Source organism: Neopelma chrysocephalum, unplaced genomic scaffold (genome assembly GCF_003984885.1).
Source record: "Neopelma chrysocephalum unplaced genomic scaffold, ASM398488v2 Primary Assembly neopelma1_96926, whole genome shotgun sequence".
In the NCBI taxonomy this organism is placed as follows: domain Eukaryota; kingdom Metazoa; phylum Chordata; class Aves; order Passeriformes; family Pipridae; genus Neopelma; species Neopelma chrysocephalum.
Window position 1 is genome coordinate 1,780,210 of NW_020925569.1, and position 21,133 is coordinate 1,801,342.

At 38.1% G+C, this 21,133-nt stretch overlaps 2 protein-coding genes across 2 annotated transcripts in view; one reads left to right on the plus strand and one right to left on the minus strand.

The window, feature by feature from the left end:
* The first annotated feature begins 70 nt into the window (after positions 1 to 70).
* Positions 71 to 4,925, plus strand: RPS6 (ribosomal protein S6). The gene is made up of 6 exons (XM_027670696.1): positions 71 to 186; positions 974 to 1,105; positions 2,021 to 2,231; positions 2,595 to 2,741; positions 3,872 to 4,029; positions 4,789 to 4,925. Exons 1-6 carry the CDS (start codon positions 181 to 183, stop codon positions 4,882 to 4,884), a joined length of 750 nt encoding a protein of 249 aa, XP_027526497.1. The 5' UTR covers positions 71 to 180; the 3' UTR covers positions 4,885 to 4,925.
* A 2,355-nt stretch (positions 4,926 to 7,280) lies between these two features.
* Positions 7,281 to 21,133, minus strand: part of DENND4C (DENN domain containing 4C) — a 74,223-nt gene continuing 60,370 nt past the window's right edge. Inside the window, exons 26-33 of the mRNA XM_027670697.1 lie at positions 20,306 to 20,481; positions 19,117 to 19,299; positions 17,454 to 17,643; positions 16,239 to 16,484; positions 14,788 to 14,905; positions 14,032 to 14,185; positions 12,877 to 12,941; positions 7,281 to 12,197 (exon numbers count right to left, since the gene is read on the minus strand). Of these exons, the coding sequence (XP_027526498.1) occupies positions 12,061 to 12,197; positions 12,877 to 12,941; positions 14,032 to 14,185; positions 14,788 to 14,905; positions 16,239 to 16,484; positions 17,454 to 17,643; positions 19,117 to 19,299; positions 20,306 to 20,481 (1,269 nt within the window). The 3' untranslated portion in view covers positions 7,281 to 12,060. The remainder of the gene's footprint in view (positions 12,198 to 12,876; positions 12,942 to 14,031; positions 14,186 to 14,787; positions 14,906 to 16,238; positions 16,485 to 17,453; positions 17,644 to 19,116; positions 19,300 to 20,305; positions 20,482 to 21,133) is intronic.

The following is a 21,133-nucleotide window of genomic DNA, read 5'->3' on the forward strand; positions in this document are numbered from 1 at the left end:
GGGACACGCCTCCAGGAGACGCCCCCGACCGCGCCCCTCACGCGGCGCAGCCTCGCTCGCCATAGGGCAGCTCCGGTCACGCGGGGCGCGGGTGGTGACGCTCTCGCGAGAGTTGTGGCTGTATGTGGGCAGTGCGGGCGGAAGTGCGGTCCTTTCCCGCGGCGCCGAGGGCTGAGCAGGATGAAGGTGAGGCGGCGCCGGGCCGGGACGACGCCGTGGGGGGCCCGGGCCCCCGTGCCGCAAATGGCCCTGCCGCAGCCTGCGGGGCCGCCACCGCCGGCCGATGGTCCCCGGCGGCGGGGCTAGAGCCCCGCGGCGCAGCGGATGGGAATGGATTGCCCGCGGGCGACATGGCGGCCGCGCGGGCCCCGCTCCCTCGGCCGGGCCTCTCCCGACACCGGGCAGCGTAGCGCCGGGCTCCGGAGCGGCCGCTCCTCGCTCGGAAGGGCCTTGCGAGCGAGAGGCCTGTGCAGCCGGTAGTGGGGCCTGGCGGGGAGGGGTCGTGTGGTCTGTTCTCTGGCCGCGCTTAGGGGCTAGTGCCGGGATGCGCTCCGCAGCAGCCCCAGGGGAGCACGAAGCATCACCCACGGCAGGGGCCGCTCTCGTGAAGTGTTTTTAGTGGCTAACACGGCGTGTGCTTACGAGGGGTTTCCAGGAAGAGGAGGACACAGGTTTCTGCTGCCCTCACCTTGTTCTGCTCGCAGTCCGTGATAGAGCTCCGGCTGCCATAGTCAGTTTTCTGTGCGACTGAACGAGTTGTGCAGCCCAGAGTGGCCGAACCCTGACCTCGCTGGCTCGGCACCCCGAGTGCCGTGGTGATGGGCTGTGGCTGGTGAGCGTTCGTGGAAGCAGGTGGGGAATTTCAGCTTTCAAATGTCGAGATCAAACCAGCAGGTAAATACTGATCTTTTGTTGAGATGCCTCAGAATTTTCAGCCGTATCTGTCTTTTTTTCTTCCCGTTTTCTTCGTTAGCTCAATATCTCTTTCCCAGCCACTGGCTGCCAGAAACTCATTGAAGTGGATGATGAGCGCAAGCTGAGAACATTCTATGAGAAACGGATGGCCACGGAGGTCCTGGCTGATTCCCTTGGTGAGGAGTGGAAGGTAAGTAACGCAGAAGGGTGTGTCAGAGTTGTATTTGAGGAGCTTATATTACAAAATTTTTCTAATACGCAGTTGTCGCAATACAGCGGTTGTATGTTGTACATTTGGCAGTTATCTTAAAAGTTTCTCTTGTTATGTATGTACAGAATTAGTGATTAGGCTAGCCTTTTCTGGTACTTTGATTTACCAGAATGAAATTTTTTCATTTTTCTTCTTTAGAGCCTTGAGTTTTGGAGTTTCTTGTTGCCCTTTACAGGACTTTCTTGTTCTTCATATGAATGCTGTCGTGGTATTCAGGACAAATTAAATCTGCAGTGTAAAACTGCTGATCCTTTCTTTACTGAACAAACTGGAAATTGACTTTGTTGTGTTTAAACTGTTGCTAACACATGGAAAAAAGCATGCTTGGCCTGGTGGATGGACTTGGAATAGTTCAGTGGTAAAACAGACAGTGCAGCTGGATTTAAGGAAGTTGATCTTTTCTGCTGCCACCTTTGCAAGGCAGGCTATAAAAGCTTTACTTTTTACCTCTATCTCCCTACTCCAGACAGTCTTATGCAGTTTTCCAGTTTGTGATGATAACAGGCTTTAGATAGGTTTAGATTAAAGAAAAGCTAGATAATTATGGACAAGATTTTGTGTGGTGTAACTTTAACAAAACTACAAATGAATAGGAATCACCAAATGTAAATTCTGGTATGCAGAAGTATTTTTTACATCTTTCAAGTAAAATTCCTGGAGCATTGCAGAGGTGTTGGGTTAAAGCAGTTGTTTGCAGTGGCAGTAACAGTGACTTCTGCTGAATCAGGGACACGGTACTTTGTTGTTTAGAGCATCCATTGTCTTGTGATACCTACTACCTTTTGAGGTAATAGAGCCAAGGGCAACTAAGAAGTGTGTTTCTGTTTGTCGTAGGGATATGTTGTCCGGATCAGTGGTGGCAATGACAAGCAAGGCTTCCCCATGAAGCAGGGTGTCCTGACTCATGGACGCGTCCGCCTTTTGCTCAGCAAGGGCCATTCCTGCTACCGCCCCAGAAGGACCGGAGAGAGAAAGCGCAAATCCGTTCGTGGCTGCATCGTTGATGCCAACTTGAGTGTCCTGAACTTGGTCATAGTAAAAAAGGGTAAGAAGCTGCATGAAACAAATAGAAGTAGGCAGTAGCCTGCTTGCTAGTGGCTGGTAAGTTGTGTAGAATGCAAATGCAGTCCCAGCTTTAGAGTGTGAATGTGTGTCTTGAGATTGCCTCTGGGCATTGGATTCTTATAATGCTAAAACTGGTCACTAAAGGACTTTTTATTGCTGCCAGCAATCTGATCATGTTAAACCAGCCAAGGGTAGCTGGGGTGGTGCTATTGGCAGGTGAACCCTAAGGATTATATAGTATTATCTTGAATTTTTACGTATTTTAAACTTAGGGTTTTGCTACTGAAGCTGGTGCTCAGTAGATGTAGCAGTAATTGGCATGTTTAAACTTGCATTCTCCAAGGTGAAAAGGACATTCCTGGGCTGACGGACACAACTGTGCCCCGTCGTCTTGGTCCCAAGAGGGCGAGCAGGATCCGCAAGCTGTTCAACCTGTCTAAGGAGGATGATGTTCGCCAGTATGTTGTGAGGAAGCCTCTGAACAAAGAGGGTAAGAACTCCAGTTCTTCAGTTCTTTGATTTCTTGTAATTACTGGCAAGAGGGTGTCCAGCCTACTGCAGTGAATGAAGCACAATTAATAGTAGGTCCAGGAGTTTACACTCACTGTATTTAAGCTTTGTCCACTGTACTTTGTGGAAGAGTTTCTTGGTTGCCTCATTTCTTTCACCCCTCTCTTCCCCTTCTGTTTAATTTTTTTAGTTTTTCACAGTTTGTTTTTAAATGTTTGATAGAATCTAGGCTAATATTCTAAGAATAACCCAACAGTAGTTGTTATTAGAACAAGATTAAGTACAAGGTGGAACATTTTTATGTTGTGGGGGGGGAAAAAAGCAGTGTATAGAGTAGATGGTAAGATTTTTCCCCGTTGTTTATGGCAGTCTCTGAAATAAGCTTTTATTGGAAGGGCAGTGCTTTGCTTACTGTCTGTCTCTTGTAGTGTAAGAGACTAAGTTTGGGTTCTCTTGCATTTGATCAGGGAAAAGGAAGAAGGTGTAGATTTTTAGCAGAAAAGACACGATAAAATGTGGGGCACTGTGAAAGTTTGTTGGGGAAAAGACTGCATCATAGGAACTATTGTCCATTTAAGAATGTGATCCTGGTAGACATCAGACTGTTGCTTGTGACTGCTGAAGTCAGTCAGCATTGAGTAGTGAAATTTTATAGATTTCTGTGGTGGTGTGGGTTTTTTGCCCATTGTGGACTATGTAGATCTGTTTTTTGGGGGATAAACCACGTCAAACCTGTGTAAAATTGTAGATTGCTTTTTAACACTGAAAACTGTTCTGAAAGATAGATAATGAGTACCCTTACTCTTAAAACTTTTAAATCTAGGAGGAGTTACTACAGACAGACTTGCTGAGAAAGTAGGAATAAACACTTGATTGCTGATAACAAATCACAAACATTAGGACTGTGTATTGTTAATGCTGCATCTTAAACTAATTGATCATTTTTCCTGTAAAATTTGTCAAGATGTTGAACTCCATATAAGTTGCTATAATATGTAGTACCATATGTTACCATAATAGTAAATAGAAGTTACTCTAAAGATTGCTAGATGAGGCCTGTGGCCTCTTGGGAAGATAGTCTGCCACTTCTGATTTGTAATACTTTTTTAGGCAAGAAACCCAGAACCAAGGCTCCTAAGATCCAGCGGCTGGTGACTCCTCGAGTGCTGCAGCATAAGCGCAGACGCATTGCTCTGAAGAAGCAGCGCACTCAGAAGAACAAGGAGGAGGCAGCAGAATACGCAAAGCTCTTGGCCAAGAGAATGAAGGTGCGTTTGCCATTTTAATTCAGCTATATACATAGCTCATACCCAGAATCAAGGGATTTTGTAAACTTGACTGTATGCTTATAGGTGCTCTGTACCTAGTTAATTTTGAATATGAGTGCCTAAACATGAATGTAAACATAGCTGGTCAGTTGGGGGGTTTGGATATTTCTGTCTATTTCTGCCAGTCCTAGTGCAATAGAATTTAACTAGGCCCATTAGTTTAATTGAGAGCTTATTTTGAAGAAAACAACAAATAGTTACAGCCTGTGAAAATAACTTCTTCAGTAGGAATTTTAGTTCAATGAATCCTAGTTTACTCAGATGCTCAAGCATTTGAGTGACTGTGTGGAGAAATGGGATTCAGCAGTTCATCTCAATGGAAGATAACTTGGCAAGAAGGTACTTGTTTGGATGAGTTTTTTCTCTTGCTCCTAAAACTTCTGTACTGCTGAAGCAGTACTGTTGGAATATTTGGCACAATAGTTACTGAGTTTCATGACTTCCAGATGGAAATGAGAACAGATACACCTCTCGTATGTTGTGAACTATTACTTTGGATGCATACTGTTTAAAGACATGGGTCTTTACTGTTTTGGATACTTGTAGAATTCTTCTGATCTGTGAAGAAGGGAAACCATTTTGCTTTATGGACTTAGGGAATCCTTTCCTCAAGCTGTATTTTCTCTAGTTTGTTTGTTTGTAGATATTTTAAGGTGCTTGATTAAGTGTAACATCTCTGTACTCTCTTCATGCTTTTAGGAAGCCAAGGAGAAACGCCAGGAGCAGATTGCAAAGAGACGCCGGCTTTCTTCATTGAGAGCTTCTACATCTAAGTCTGAATCAAGTCAGAAGTAAAGATGTACATGATATTAAAAATAAACCCTTTTTGTGGTTAACTTTCAGTGTGAGACTTTCTAGTGCATGTTGTTACCAACCATCTCTTAAATAGTTCAGACTAACTGCATCATACAGACCAAACTGGAATCACAAACCTTGGTGTTGATTCAATTCTCTTTGAGAACTTTGTATCTGTCTTTAGTGGGAAGTTCGGTTCGTAATCAAGTTGTGCATGCACGTGGATGTCACTACAAGTAGAATATACCTGCAGTGTCAAAATCCTGCATGATGGTTCAGCAGTGCTGTGGGCAGAACTCAGCTCACTTATTACTTATTTCAGTGGTTGGTTTGTGGGTATTTTATTGGTGTTTTTTTCATCCAAAGCGCAGGATAGTGTTTACATATGAGAAAATTGTGTCCCTTGCTTTGGATACTGAGTAAGACTGGTAAAACTTACAGCCTCCAGCTGATTCTTGGCAGAATGAAGTGCAGTTCTGAGACTGGCTGTAACAGGGTCCCCACGGAAATGGTCACAGCCCCAAGCCTGCCAGAGTTCAAGGAGTGTCTGGACAATGCTTAGTCAAATGATTTAGTGTTATGTAGCCCTGCAAGGAGCAGGAAATTAGTCTTCATCCTTACATGTCCATGCCAACTCAAGGTAGTCTAGGATTTTGTGGGTATTGCATCATTCTGCTCTTGAAATTGATACGGAGCATGAGTAAGCCAGCAGTTTAAGGGAAATTTAGAAATTTCACTCAAAGATTAAAAACTTTACAGTAGCTTCAATGTATTCAGATGGTACTGGGTAATGGGAACTTGGCTCTCACTTAAAAATATATGTTCAGTCAGTCCAGACTCATACAGAGAACCTAGATGTGTCACCAGCACTGAGGGAGAAGATTACCATCCACAAGCTGGCAGTGCTTAGTCTAGCTCCCCCAGGACACTTGGCTTGCTTTGCTGTGAAGTCGGGTTGGTATCCACCAGGAATGAGGCCTTTCCTTGCTCAGCTGCTCTTCAGCCAGTCTGCTCCCAGCCTGCACTGGTACATGAGGTTATTCCTACAAAGAGGCAGGACCTTTGTGGTTACTTGCAGACCGCATCAGTTTTCCAGCTTGACAAGTTAGTGACCCTTCTCTACTCCTCTTGTAGACAGAAGCTTGTTAAGACAGAGGCAGGGAGAACTACCACTAATGACTACTCTGACAGTAGCTTTGAACATATGAAGGATCAGAGCTTCCTTAAGCCAGCATCTTCTGCTATTGCCCTTTACCACCACATTCCCTCAAATTTCCCACCTGATTCTGGGACACGAGGTGGCAGTTCCCTCCTCTACAGCTTCAAACCCAAACTCTCTGCTCGTGCTTCTCTGGGGATTCCTCAAATGCAAGCTTTTTTTCCTGTGTTAGCATCCTCCATCCTTCAGCCTCCTCCCTCAATATGCCACATGAAGGGTAACAAATTCAAAGATGGTGTAACATTCTTAGCAATCAGCATTACTGAGTGAGAAAAGCAGTCAGAGGAAAACACAGAAAGTCAGTACGATGCTGACAAGATTACTGAAGTTGAAAATACCTAACTTCTTCAGCTCTCTATCTAAAAACAGGCCTGAAAAGATGAATTTATTATGAGTCTTCTCCACATGTACCAGTTTGTTCTATGTGTACCAGTCTCTTCAGAGAGAAAAACCTTTAGGGTCTGGTATTCTTATTTTTACTGCCAGAATAATGAAGTGACTGCCATACATGAGGAAGTTTGAAAGATACTCGTTGTGAACATGAAGGCCTGAAGCACTTGTAATTGGCAATTCTACTGCTTAAAATTTCATCCCAGCCTCACTCCTGTTACCATCCCTGCCCAATTTGAAAACAAATATCCTGGAAACTGCATGTAAACCTGCAAGTATGACACAGGAGGTCCACTGTTGCAAGCTAGGATGCATCAACTGAAAGCACCACTCTGTTGCCCACATTATGAAGTCACTCAGAAAACAGAACTCCTGTGAAGTTCAACAAGCAACCTGTTCCCACACCCCTTGGCTAACAATTCTTCTGGCCAGCAGAGAGCAGCAGGATGCCAGGGGCCATAACTTTCCTATATACAAGATCTTCATGGATTCTGTCTCCCCGAGCCTGTTTTTTGATTCGTTACCTCTGCTGATCCCCACTGCTTGCTTAAGCTGCCACAAAGCCATCCACTCTCATGAACCAAATCTCCACAAATAAATCCCATCTTTTATTTCTCCCTGCCTCTGTGCTTTCCCACCATTCAGAAGTCACTGAGGTACTGTGAAACAATGACTCAAGAAGGCAGTCAAAAGTCTTTGCTTTTGTCCAGCTATAGGCTGAATTTGCATTTAAGATTAAATTCTGTCGGGCATGTAAGTTCCAATAAAAAAAAGATCAACAACTGAATTTTTTTATACAGGATACATACATATTTTATTCTGGGAAATACATTAAAAATTGGTTCTTAGTTTAGAATACACAGAATTCAGAATATGCAGTGCCCTTCTAAAGTCAAATTTTTTGTCAAATGTACAGAAAACGTTATAGAGAAACAGTTGTTAATTAAAGCATAGTAAATAGATGCCATTTTTCAACAGTTCAAAACAGTCTCTAAACCAGTGCAAATTTTATAGCATTAGACTTCCCAGCTCACTTAATAAATTCATAATTTATTCACACTACATCATTTCATCCTCACTACAATACAGTCTAAGCTCCTAAAAGGAGTTTGATGTGCTTCTAAAAAACAGCAAACAATCCCTTTTATTTGCACCCTGGGTTGATGCAGACTGAAAGAACAAATAAAAACGTCATCCATTTCTCTGGTTGTATGCATTACAGTATACAGCACAGGAGATCAGAGAACTGGAGTCCAACCATTTAGTTTCAACACTTAAAAGTTACAAGGGTGTTTGTTTCTTAAAAACATAATGAAAAGCTGATATACAGAATGCATTTTAAAGGTTTCTACTGGTTGAAAGGAAAAAACCCCACCTTTGTTGAAAATGTATAATTATGTGAATAAGATGGCATGCTTACCGTTTGATGAAATAAAAGTTATCTGCATTGAAGTAACTGTTGAATTAAGAGTTTTAAAAAGAGAAAACTACTGAGTAGATTCTTGAATTACTTACATTTTAACAACTGGTTTTAAAAATATAATTTCTATGATCTAATTTAATATACATTTTGAAAATATCCCCTATGTTGCAGTTATTCAAGGAAAGCAGTAAACTCAATGAAAGGTACGTTCTTCTAGCTGCAGCAATAAAAAAAGCCATTAATTCACAGTTAAAATGGAATAAAATTACTCATTCACAAGTGCAATGTAGCTTGAGCTTAAACTAATGTGAAAATCTGCCAGGAACAAGACTAAGTTACTTACAAAACAAATTAATTTAGTTTGAAACACATATACTAAATACAATATTTTCCATTATAATTGTATTGTACCGATTTATATAAAATGTGAAGACAGGGTATGACTATAAATAACATACAGATGCTTCTAGTAACATGTTAAAGCTGTAACCAATTACTGTGCCAATACTGCAGCCACATCAGTCTCCTATACCTAAGAGGGTTTCAGTGTTTTTAGGTTTTGGTGATGCACTAGCATATAATTCATAAAGAAGAACTTTGTAATTTAGGAATCCCGATTTTAAACACTCATTTGTTGTTTTAATTCTACAAAAAATAGCTATTTTCACATGAGCACGCAAGCTACATATGTAACTGTTGTATAGCTGGGTGAAAGGTGCAAGAGAGAACGTTCCCAGCGTAACTGACTGCCGTTCAACATCCTTAGAGCAACAATGCAAGGAAGCTTCTCTTTGGTAATTGTTATTCCAATATAAACTTCCTAAGTTCTTGGGCAGACCTGAAATTCATTGTTTGCATCCACATATGTAATCAGATCGTTTTACATCCTCACTTTGAGCACACATCTGAAGTTTTGAAGTTAATAGTGATTTGAAACATTTTCTTCAGGTTATAAGTGAGAATTCCAAAATACACACAGTATTTCTACTGGAAAACAGAACTAAAAATCAAGCTTTTCCATACCACTCCTTCACAACACTTTGCCCAGATCAGTCACGTATTATGGATTGAGATAAATCTGGATTCCTAAGCAAACAAATTAGAAGCATCTGTAGGTAACTAAGTCATTCCCACAAAGCCCAAGAAGTTCATGCTGTGAACTAACTTGCAAAGAAGTGTGCCTTTAGTGCCCAAATGTCAGAAAAACAAAAGTGTTTGCAATACACTCACAAAAAACTTCCGAAACTTTTCCCTGTTTATTTTTGGCCAGATTTTCAACTATATGAATATTGAGCCATGCCAAGCCATTTTATTCTATGCCCTTTTCTTATGAAGGAACTCACAGTTCCTTCAGCATTCAAATTAGGGAAGCTTACATCTCAGAAAGTTTGTGTAGGAAAACCTGCAGTCTCTTCCTATTTGCAGGAGGAGACCTAAAAGTCAAAGGAAAACCAGCAAGTGCCATTATGCATTTAAAAGGCAAGAAATCAATCAGGAAAAAACTACTTAGTTCTTAAATTCTTGAAAATTGTTATGAGCTCTTTTTTTTCCCCTGATAAAAGCATCTTCTGAAATGAAACTTAATAAATCACTTTCATAGATCTCCCTTTTCATTTGAGCTATGGACTACATTCAAGAACCAACTGATTAGTTAGTAATTAAAAAATAAGCATTAAAAACTCCCCATTAAAAGGGGTAAGCTCTTACTTTTTTCATTCTATATTAGAGAATCAAGTCCAACATGCAGATTCAAGATTTCATGCAGGACTTCTACCACTCTGAAATCCACATGCATACAACAGGAATAAAAGTTAATTTGTAGTGTACTAAAATGCCAATATGCAGTAGCAAATCAAAGCAAGTTCACTCCTTTTCCCCTAAGGCTTTAGTTTTGTTGGGGTTTTTTTGTTTCTTTGTTTAGTGTATATACCTGGGAAAAGTAATATTTAGCAATAGACGTTATGACACAATCAGCTTTGCTGTCTTTACAACACTACTACCTGATTAATCTGTATTTTCAGCAACAGATGAGAAAGCTGTTTTGAAATGAAGGGAATGTGTTTACAGAATTTAGTTCATAGTAATATTATTTACTAGGTTTTAAAACTATTTGGATGTCACCAATTATCTAAAACAGCATTCACTAGACAGATTTTCCTTGTAATTTTATGAGCTGGGATAATTTAAGGGTAACAACAACTTGATTCCTTGCACATTGCATCACAAAATCACACGGTTTGTCCATTTAACACTAAAAAATTGTCTTTGTGTAGCTCTCTGTTGAAGATTAAAAGTATAGAGTTATACAGGAAAATGTGCTGGTTTGATTTGTAGAAGTATTAAGTTGTTTGGATGAATGCTTCAGACAGACTTTTACTTTAAAAGGACGGAACCATGCAAGTCAATTATGTAACAGGAAAAGAAAGGAAAAGATGAAGAATCAAGGCCTACTCTTCCATTGTGATGTAGGTCAAATATCAGCAAGCAACTATGCATTAACCCAAAGAATAAAGAACAATAAAAAAAAGGTCAGTGTATGCTTTCTCACTTTTAATTGTTGAGAAAACACAACAGTTTCATCAGGAGAGAATCTGTCCAGGTAATATCCCCATATAAACTTAGGATCAGCACTTATAGATAAAATAGAAGGCATCAGTCTATGATGCAAACGTATTTTGTCACAAATAGTGCAAATCCTTTGTTTTATCTCATGAAAAAACAAAAGTTGATTTTACTTTTTCATATAAAAGCTGTTCCAGACAGATCTTCATCCCTCATCATTTTCAAGAATGAAAATTTTTAAGAGTAGTATAAAGTAAATACATTCATACCCAGATAAAATTAATATTTTAGCTTGGCTCCTTTTATATGCTACAAATCTTCTTTTTCCCTCTAAGAATTATTCCATCATAAAAACTAAACCATTAAATTTCAGCAAAAACCCGGAATAAATCTCATCATATTCTTCAAGTAACAGAATATTTAAACTGTTGACCAATATCCAGGCTCTTCTTGCTAAGACTATGTCTACTGTAGTCAGTTAAATATGTGAGGTGAGGAAGCGTCTTACCTACTAGAAGCAACCGAAAAGATGACTCCATCTTTTCAGATCGTACACATAAGCCCTTCATTTCTGCTAATATACACCTTGAAGGCCACACTTATAAATACATCTTAATTGAAATATTGAATTTGGACTATCAGTGCAAAATAATTAACCCACAGGCGAGCATGAAACCTAGGGGAGAGGGTGATACAGAATTCAAGGAAGATACTTTTCAAGCATATATGCATATAGTAAAAGTATAATTTTTTCAGATAGTATCTGTTGCAATCCTTGTATGTATCCTAATGTCATTTGAGCTTCTTATTTAATTCTTGAGAAAAGAAATCCATTTCTGAGTTGCTTCTGAGAAGCCTATCCTTTTGGAGAAAGAGGCCAGTATATTTACAGGATCTTATATTATGTCATATAGAGAATAAGGAAAGTTGAGTCTAAGTTTCTGTTTTTTCACAACTACAGACATACATTATGAAAAGGTCAGCCAAAGATAATTTAGAATACTGAACTGGGACAACTGTCAGGAGAAGGGTAGCTATTTTAGGTACTGTGATCTGACTAAAGCACTGCCTTGCAGCTTCCAATCCAAGGTTTCAAACATTTACATTCACACATTCATTCACACTAACAAAAAGATCCCTCTTTAGGTAAAGGTCATTTTAAAGAAGCAGTAAAAAAATCTACATATTCTGTGGCAGGAAAGGTGTTTCATTAAAATACACAAATACTGGTGGCTCTTAAGAAAGTTACTGACCATACACTGCTGTTTAATCATCACCTTTTTGAACAACTTGATACTGTAAGGGAAAAATCTGAGTTAAGAAAAAGAATATAAAGGGGCAAAAAGATCAACCACTGAAAAAAAAAATCACCCTATTAATATTGTTTTAAAACATTCTGATGTACTTTACAATGTGTCTCATGAGATGAAAGACAAGAATATATGCTGCAGCTCAATGAAATTTCTTTGACAAATTGCTGAATTACCACCATTTGGGATTCAAAGTGTATGTATCACCATTTTTCTGGTTTTTTCATCTCTGCTTTTGTCCTTCTGAAGTTTAGTGCACGTCTTCCTCATTTTTATATAAAAGGTGCTCCAAAGCACTTTCTGCAACACTCAACCCTGCTGCTTGGTGGAGCATCTATTTTCTGCATCTTTTCAAGAACTTCCTTTGGTAGTTTTTTAAGTGCAAGTCTGTATTCACTATCGAAGACCTCTGAAATAGAAAAAGCATAGCTGAGGTTATTTAAGAAACATTGTACAGTGCACACTACTGTTCCTATAAAGTGCTTTTGGTAATTTCTATATAGTAACAAAATTATCTTCACTAACTAGCTGCTGATTTTTTTTTCCAAAATGCACCTTCTCACAGGACCTGAAAAGCATCTTCATAAGATGTACGGCATCACAATACATCACAGTGGATACCTATTACTTCTATCACAGTTCAGGTTGCCTGTATTTCCCCTATTACATCCCATAAGGGAGTCACTGTGCTTACACAGTACCAAATAGAAGACAGGGCAGAGCAGATCAGCAGGGCCTGGGCAATCAGGTGGTTAGATGACATAGGTCTAATATGTGGATCAGAGAAAGATGGACAAGACTGGAAATAAGCTTTCATACATGACAAATTAAAACTTCAAGCTAATACTCTGTTTTAAAATAACTGATTACTGGTTTCAAATGAAGTAAAAATTAATGGCCCCATCTGAATTACATTTACATAAAAGCAACTCTTACTTGAAGACTGACAGCCAAGTACTTTTCATTAAAACACAACTGAAAGTTAGAAATTCATGGATGAAAAGTCAGTTTTATACCCTAGTTTTCGTGTAAAATATCGATACACTCCATAACACAGCACTGTGCATTTCAGAGTATTTTTTACTTACCAATGTCAATGTTTTCTCTCCCAAGAGACACCAGAGACAGGAAAAGAATTTCCCTGTAAAAACTCCTAGGGGAATATTTTGAAGGCCGAGTTAATGAAAGCACCAACTGTCCTAAGTCTACAAAGTCATTACTGAAGATGCAAATCTTCCATTATGTAGAGTTTCTGCAACTGTTCTGTTTAAAAAGTGAACGATCTACATGACTACCAGCTTTAGGTTTTCTAACGTCTGAATACTTTGACTTAATGCAGAAAGCTATATTATTGCCAAATCCTAGCAGTTACATTTTCTATGAAAAATTCCCCTGCCAAACATGCCATAAAAACTTCAAACAAACATGAAATCTGAAATTAATCACCACTTATTTATTATTTAACAACTTGTTCCTGCCTGAGGGTGAAGCCTTAGGTGTGGGTTTATTTCAGATCATCCATATTTTGGGTTTTTTTGTTTCAGAATGTCAGGATCTATCTCAGAATTAGGTAAAAATGAATAATCAGATATTAATTTTTCCCCTTGTGGAAGTCGTAAAGTTGTTTCTCTAGGCAGATTAGTTTCTGCTTCTTTTTAGTAACTACAAAACACAGAAACAGAGATGACTTAGCATGACAGACTTCAAACACTGTAATTTACTTAAGAGGCTCTTCTGTACAAAGCCCTTCAATTCCAGTGCAGGTGACAAAATGTATCATACAAGGATTATTTAAGTGTCTCCGTTTGTGGGTCATGCTGCATCTTCTTTTCATAGCCAGTATTGCAGATTGCTAGAATTTCAATAGATATAAATAGGGAGAATATTCTACACACTGCAACAGGATGCTGTACACTACATTTGTATTTATCAATTTACTAGATCTGGAGTAACACTAAAATCTCCATAATTAACATCTGCATTTTTCTTACTCATTTGTAGAATGTCCATTTTGATTTAAGAATCCCATTTATCCATTTGATCTGGATGTACTATGCACAGGGATACAGAATGCATCTGTTTGTAAACATGGGCATAAACAAATAAAACCATGGTGTTTGGTGGACACAAATGAAACTGAATATTCCCCAGAGGTCCTTATGAAATGATCATTATGAAATATATATGGTCTTATCTTGTTTAATTTTTAGTGGGGAGAAAATAGTGAGAGATTATCCCTTTACCTCTGTCGTTTCACATCTGGCTTAATTTTCTGTAGGAGGAGGTTGATTGGCTTAACAACATCATTGTGTTGAATACTTAGTTTGATGTTCTCTAACAAAGTGTTTGTTGCCTGCAGATCTTTTGCCAGTGTGGAGGGTCTCTTTTCAGAAGAATCTAGGAAGTGTGAGCATATATACTATTAAAGCAGTGCCTATTTTTTTTTTACTTTAATAAGTGAGATACATATAGAGAACCTCTACTCAATCTATAGACATTTGTTAAAATGGAAGGACTTTGTCTGCTTATAGTCTTCACGCAAAAATTACTTTATACAAAACGACAGGATACATCAATTATCCAAGTGCAAGAACTCCTGCATGACAGAGAAATACAACAGATTGAAGAGCACCCAGCATCAGATATTGCCCGTGATGGTTTGCTAGCTCACAAGCCTGCATAGCTATAACCAGATAATGCAGTGAAGCATTCAAATCAGATGAAGCTTATTTAGCACCACATCTAGAGCAACTTCTCACACCCTGTTTAAGCACATGACATACAATGAACAGATTAAACTTTTTCACACAGATCAGTAAGGTATTTTCATACCTAATGTGATACCTAGACTATGCCAAGTACCTAAGGGATTACAGATGTTCCACATATTAAAAAAGCTTTCAAACTGATGGGCTGTATACACTTCAGACACTACAAAACAACTGTTTCTTTCCGTAGTCTCTGCTCCTTCTGTTTTCTGTAACACTTGTTTTACTTACTGAGATTTCTCCAAGATATATAGAGGGGCTCCCCTGGCTCTTGGTGGAGGTTGATATTGTCCCACAGTAGATGGATGTATACTAGCCTGCTATCTTGAGCAAGAGATGTCAAAGGAAGCTAAAAAACATGAGGAAATGGAAACCAAGTTTTGAAAATATCAGTACAGTGTTACATTATTGAAAAAACATGCTCTTTTACTCATTTAATGAAGATTTATTTATTTATCTTGAATCCAACAAAAAGGAGATAATATCTTCTACAGTAAACTGCCCTCAACCAGAGCAGTCACAAGTACTGCAACATTTAGTTGTCATTTCCAGTTTATCCTAATGTATGAAGAACATTTAGTTTTCTACAGACATCTGAAGAAAATATTTCTGATTATGTATCTGGAAATATTTTTTGTGCACCAAACACCTTACTTGATTTGTACTACTTACCAAATCTTCATCAGGTCAGAAAATATTACAATATGGTATGGTATGTATGTCTATGTGCTGGCCTTTCCAAAAAGCAGAAAGAATCTTTATTTGTATAAAAATATGAACAATTTATTCCATTAAAAATATATGGGAGTCAAAACAATAGTTCTGTAATTATTTTATAACATTAAGTCCCTCTGGGGGAGGGAGAATTACCAGAGAAGAAAAATTTACCACTTAGTGTGTTTATTTAAATAATAATTATGAGACATTATGTCCCATCTTGTGCTTTTCCCTGTTAATGCACTGTGGTTTTCCAGTATGCTTTAGACTTCATTAGTATTGTCCTCAACTATGTTTCTTGAAAAATTGTTCTTGGTTCTAGGTGGGTGTTATTTTGAAAACTGAGGGAAAGAATTCTAAAATTGAAGTGTATACAAACAGCTAGGAAAATACTACCTTTTTTGCATGCATTATATCAAATACATATCGAATGTGGTACCTACATAGACAAATTATATAGGTTATAGAAAAACATCTACTCCTTAAAATAAGAAAATCAAAACACTAAAAAGATATATCTGTTCTACAGCTTTTGTTCTAGTCATATAGTAATAAAACTCAGTGGAGTTTGAATAGCAAAACCTATTATTGGAAGAGAACCAAAAATACTGACCAATAACTTAAAAGGTTATAAACTCAAGTATGTAACCCATTGTATTGTGTATTGCCATATATTGTTATTTGTGAGTTCTTCACAGATACATCTTGCTTCCTTCTGCATATCAGCCTTCTCTTTAATGAATCTTACTCTCCGGCTTTTTGAAAGAGACCAGCTTGACTACAATTTGAAGGCAGTTTTCACTCATCTTCCTTCAAGATTCCTTGTGGAAAACAAACCTATCTACTTGTTATAAAAAACAAGAATCTAGATTCAAGCTATTCAGAAATTACTTACCCACTTGTTTTGAACCAAACTCTCCAACTTAGAGTAGTATCTGCCATTCTAATACAAGGAAGCCACTTACCTGCACTCCATCATTACAATGCTCAGATGTTAGAATGAGTCCAGGTAAGTTGCTAGGTAGATCCAACCGTTGGAAATACCAAACTAGGTTCCAGAAAATGATGGGGTGTTGATTGATGAATTTGGATGTATGAATTACTTGCTCTCCCTCGTTCTCCAACAGTGATTCAAGCTCCTTATGCAGTACCAATGGGCTCAAGTAAGGTACAGATACAGGGAGAGGGTTAGGTCTTTTTGCTAAAGGATCCTAAAAACAGAACACCACACATAAATTTTGTTTTGTTTTTTACAAAATCAAAGATTCTTTTCCCAGAAATCTTTTCAAGATTACTTGCTCTGGAAACCTCCATTGCAGTTTCCTTTAAAATCAAAGATTCTTTTCCCAGAAATCTTTTCAAGATTACTTGCTCTGGAAACCTCCATTGCAGTTTCCTTTCAGATTTGGAAGACGCCTCTGGAACTAATGAACACACAATAACTTTAGTAACAGCAGTTTTCACTGTTGTGATATTTTTTAACTGTGAAGAACAATCATCTAGGTTCTCTCTCTTATGTAAACAAGAAAAAAAATGTTAATTAGTTAGAACTTGTTCCTAATTGTGCAGTTTCAAGCTATCTAAACTGGTAGCCGGTACTAAGCCTGTGGCTGGAAATTACAGAAAAATGTCAGCAATTATATCAGCTGCAAAATTGAATCATGAGTTCACATTTTAAGACAGCTTCTGGACAATAAAAAGCACTGAGAGAGGGGAAACACTTTGTTTCACAAGTAAGAATAATGTAAAAGCCTCAATACTGCCTCTTACCTTCTCCCAACGATTCAATAGGTAAGCCTAACAGAATATACAGTAGCAGTGGAAGTAAATGCACAGAAGTGGAATGAACTTTCACTCTTGCAACATTGCGTTGTTCACATTATTGAGTTTAGTCTGCTGTAGAAGCTGCTTTGTTCTAAAACTTCCGGTTTTAGAAAGACAAAGGCTAGGCTTCATTTCACTAGAGAGAACATTTCAAATCACACAGAACCATTTGTACAAAGTATTGAAAAAGCAATTTTAGATTAAGTGAACCAAGATTTTTTTCAGAAGTAAGAACATGAAAATATGCTTGGCCATTCCCATTTCCCAAATGGACAAGAATGCTAGTAGTAGAATATTAGTAAGTTCATTGTATTCAATGCTTTTCTGTCAACTGAATGTGCAGCTTCTAAACTTACCGCAGCTTCTTGCAAACTGTTTGGAAGACTAACTGTTGAAATGCCATGAGATGGTCTCTGGGAAAGATCAATGTTTTGCAGCGGACCTCCAACACTGTGGCTCCTAGTCAAGGACACTCCCCTTTTTGGTGGATTATTGGCATACGTCTTTATGGTTCTGGGATCTGTAGTCTGTTCTTCTGTCACATCACTGTGTGAATTTTAGATGAAAATATGCTAATATGAAACTATTCAACATTTCTATGGCAACAGGAAGGAAGCAAAGAAAGGCTGCCAAGTAAAGATCCCAAACCAATTTTCTGTACTGATAAGGAATCACAGAGAACACAAAACAAAATGCCTCTCAAACGGTATAAATATCCCCCCAGAAAAGCAGCCAGGTACAACCTAAGACATGAATCTGAAAGCACTGCAATTCTGTACAGCCTTACTCTGCTTAGAAAAACAGCAATATATAGTTTGCCAACCTACACAGATTGTCTTGTTTTGGCTATGCTCACTTTTACATCGTCTTCCCTTTATGTTTACTTTCTCTGTCATAAACAGAATAAAAATATAACAGAAAACAATTCATAAATTGCATTCCAAAATAATTGTGAAAAAAATTGGTGTCAAACTCATCCAGCGAGATAATTTAAGCAAACTCAGGCTTGTCAGATTTAACCCATGCAATCAAGCTGTTTGTAGATCTGGGAATCTTTATTTTGTGCTCCTTATAACTGAAATAATGGATAAAAATACTTCAAATACAATAAAGAAGAAAAAACAAGTAAAATAGAAAGTGTTTGCTTTCAAATAATCTCCAAAGAGAGGGAAGAGATTAATTAACAGGTGACCTTCATTCTAAGTTTCACTTTAGTTAAAAATATACGTTATCAAAGTAAGACATTAACATAAGCAATACCACCTTTCACTTTTAGTGTATTAATACCACATTCATTTAAGTTTTAATTATCTGACACAGGCATCACCTCATTAGTTCCCAGACACTAATACTCCAGAATTCCAAACTGAGTAACGACTTCAAAAAAAGCTATTACAACAAAACATAACCAATCCCAGAAGAAAGGTCACAATTCATAGCAGTATTATTTCAGTTCTTCCCTCTTTCAACATGACACCTTTGCCTTAATGCTTTTTCCCCCCCTCAAACTGTTTCAAAAGTGGTATTGTTTTTTGGAGTTTCAGTTTTACATAGCTTTTATTTGTCATAGAACACACACTCAGCAAAACTGTTCAGTGCTCTGAGAGCTTTCTCTCAAACAAAACTGTTCCAGACAATTGACTTATTCTTACTCATAATGCAGTGTCCCTCTTTTTAAAACATACATACAAGGAAAGGAGAAATAATGCTTGAATTTTGGTGCGACTTTAAAAGGTAATTCTGTTTTAACAATTAGAGGTTTTACCTATTAAGCAACAGCAGATGAACATGAAGTTTTATTTCTATAGCTGTATCTCTAAAACCTACTCATTTAGTGGAATAAGTGTACTTCAAACTGATAAAAGCATGCTTAAAACATGCAAAAAGAAAGAGAGGAAGCAGATGATCATCAAGTTAAAATTGTACTTTATCGCATTTGGTATATAAGCCGACCTTCACTTTAGAAGTATAGAAGTACTGACACATTTCTGACAGAACCCACAATCCTGTTTTATCTACCTCTGCTCAGCTGCAGAGCTAGTTTCTTCAGCTATGGTGTGGCTGGACTGCAGATCATCTGAAAAACTGATCAGGTCAGCGACAGCTGGACTGGACAACAGTTTCTGCTCCAGGGGATCCGTGGTTAACGGAAGGGTACCACTCTGTAAACTATCTCCTGAGGTACTTTGCTTCAGGAAAAAGCTAAGTTACAACAGGAATGGGAGGAAAGAAAAATATCAAGGTTAAGATATAAGCACAAAGTCATAAAGTTCCTATCTTCCACATTTACTTTTCAAAAGTAGCAAAAACAAGGACATAAAACATGGACAAGCTTGACAACAGGACACAAATTTCATCCTACTCTCTCCCTTAAAACTTATATAGGCAGAGTAAATGAACACAGAGAGATCTGATCTGCAAAAGAAGAAATTCTACACTGGACATAAATCATTACTGATGATCTTACTTTGTCAGGGTTCCCAGGAACAGAAATAGTGTATCAATAGCTGACCCATCACTGAAAATGGTTGCTATTGTAATGTGACATTACAGACTACATGATCATACACCATTACAGGCACAAGATAACAAGAATGTGACTTTATCTGCTAAGTTTTAACTACACATTCTACAGCTGCTACAGACATTCAATTTCTGCAGTAGAGAACACTAATGGAAGCTCTTTTTCATAGCAATAACCACTACAGTGAGAACCAGAAATTTAAATCAAGTTCCAGTTTTCATAGTGCAACTAAAAGAGGTAAAAATAGTAAGCAGAGAAGCTTAAACTGCAGAAACAATAAACCGGGGCATGTGTAACTAAAAGCTGTTAGCAAATTTAATCTGGGAAAAATTCCTTGCCTACAGATTTAAAAACTTCTTCATACGCTTTTAGAAAGTTCAAGATCCATAGGCTTTGTTTTAAAATCTAAACAAAATGAAAACAGGCCTACACCTTCTGTAGAGTTATGCTTAAAAAGAAAGTATGGAAAGTATGAAAAGAAAAATTGGTAAAAAGGCAACCAATTCTTTGGGTTTTGGCTGTTACACAATGGATCTCAATAATTTACGCAACTTATAATTTCCCTCAGCACAATCATGATTGTCAAATAGTCTAGACTGGGAGAGGTATCAAAGATCCTCTTGTGAAAAAATATAACCATGTACAGGTGCAAAGGCAGAAACAGTATCTATAAAACACACTGACCTTGCAGAGCCACGTAGGTCTTTAAATTCAATATTAAGCAAAGGTAGAAAGGTACTTTTACAGAAAGGACAGGTAGTGTTCAAGTTTGAATCATCTGCTGTCCATCCAGCCATAATTTCTTCATCATAAACCAATGCACCACAAGCTCTACATTGAGAGCAGCTTGACATCAATACCTAGAACAGCAAAGAATGAATATTATCAATCTTGTTTCAGAGTTCTTCTATAATGATTTTTTATAGGCTTATTATCCACCGGAATTTAACAGGTATCAGAAAGCCAATGGGGAGAATTGCATTCACCAATACTTTCTCATCATCCTCAGAATTCTCTCATTCACATAACTTTTACCTTTGAAATGAAAATATTAGTAATTTATTTTTGACCTGGAAAAAGCATTACCCTGAAAGGTTACTAATTTGGCATTTGCAATTGCTTGCTTTTTTGAAGCCTTCAGCATATGTGATTTGCTTTGAATTGTATAAGGAAATGCATGCCTACTTATCCAAAAAACAAAAGAAACCAAAACCAAACTAAAGCAACTAAATACAAAAGAAACTTTTATAATTGTGTGGTATGTTGACTCTGGCTGGATATCAGGTGCTCACCACAGCCACTCTATCAAAATATGACAGAAGGCTTGTGAGTTACGACAGGGACAAGGAGATCACTCACCAATTACTGTCACAAGCAAAACAGACTCAACTAGGAGAAGTTAATTTAATTTACTGCCAGTTAAAAGCCTGAGTAGAGTAATAAGAAATAAACCCCAAATTTTAAAACACCTTCCTCCCACCCCTCCCTTCTTCCTGCGTTTGACTTTCACTT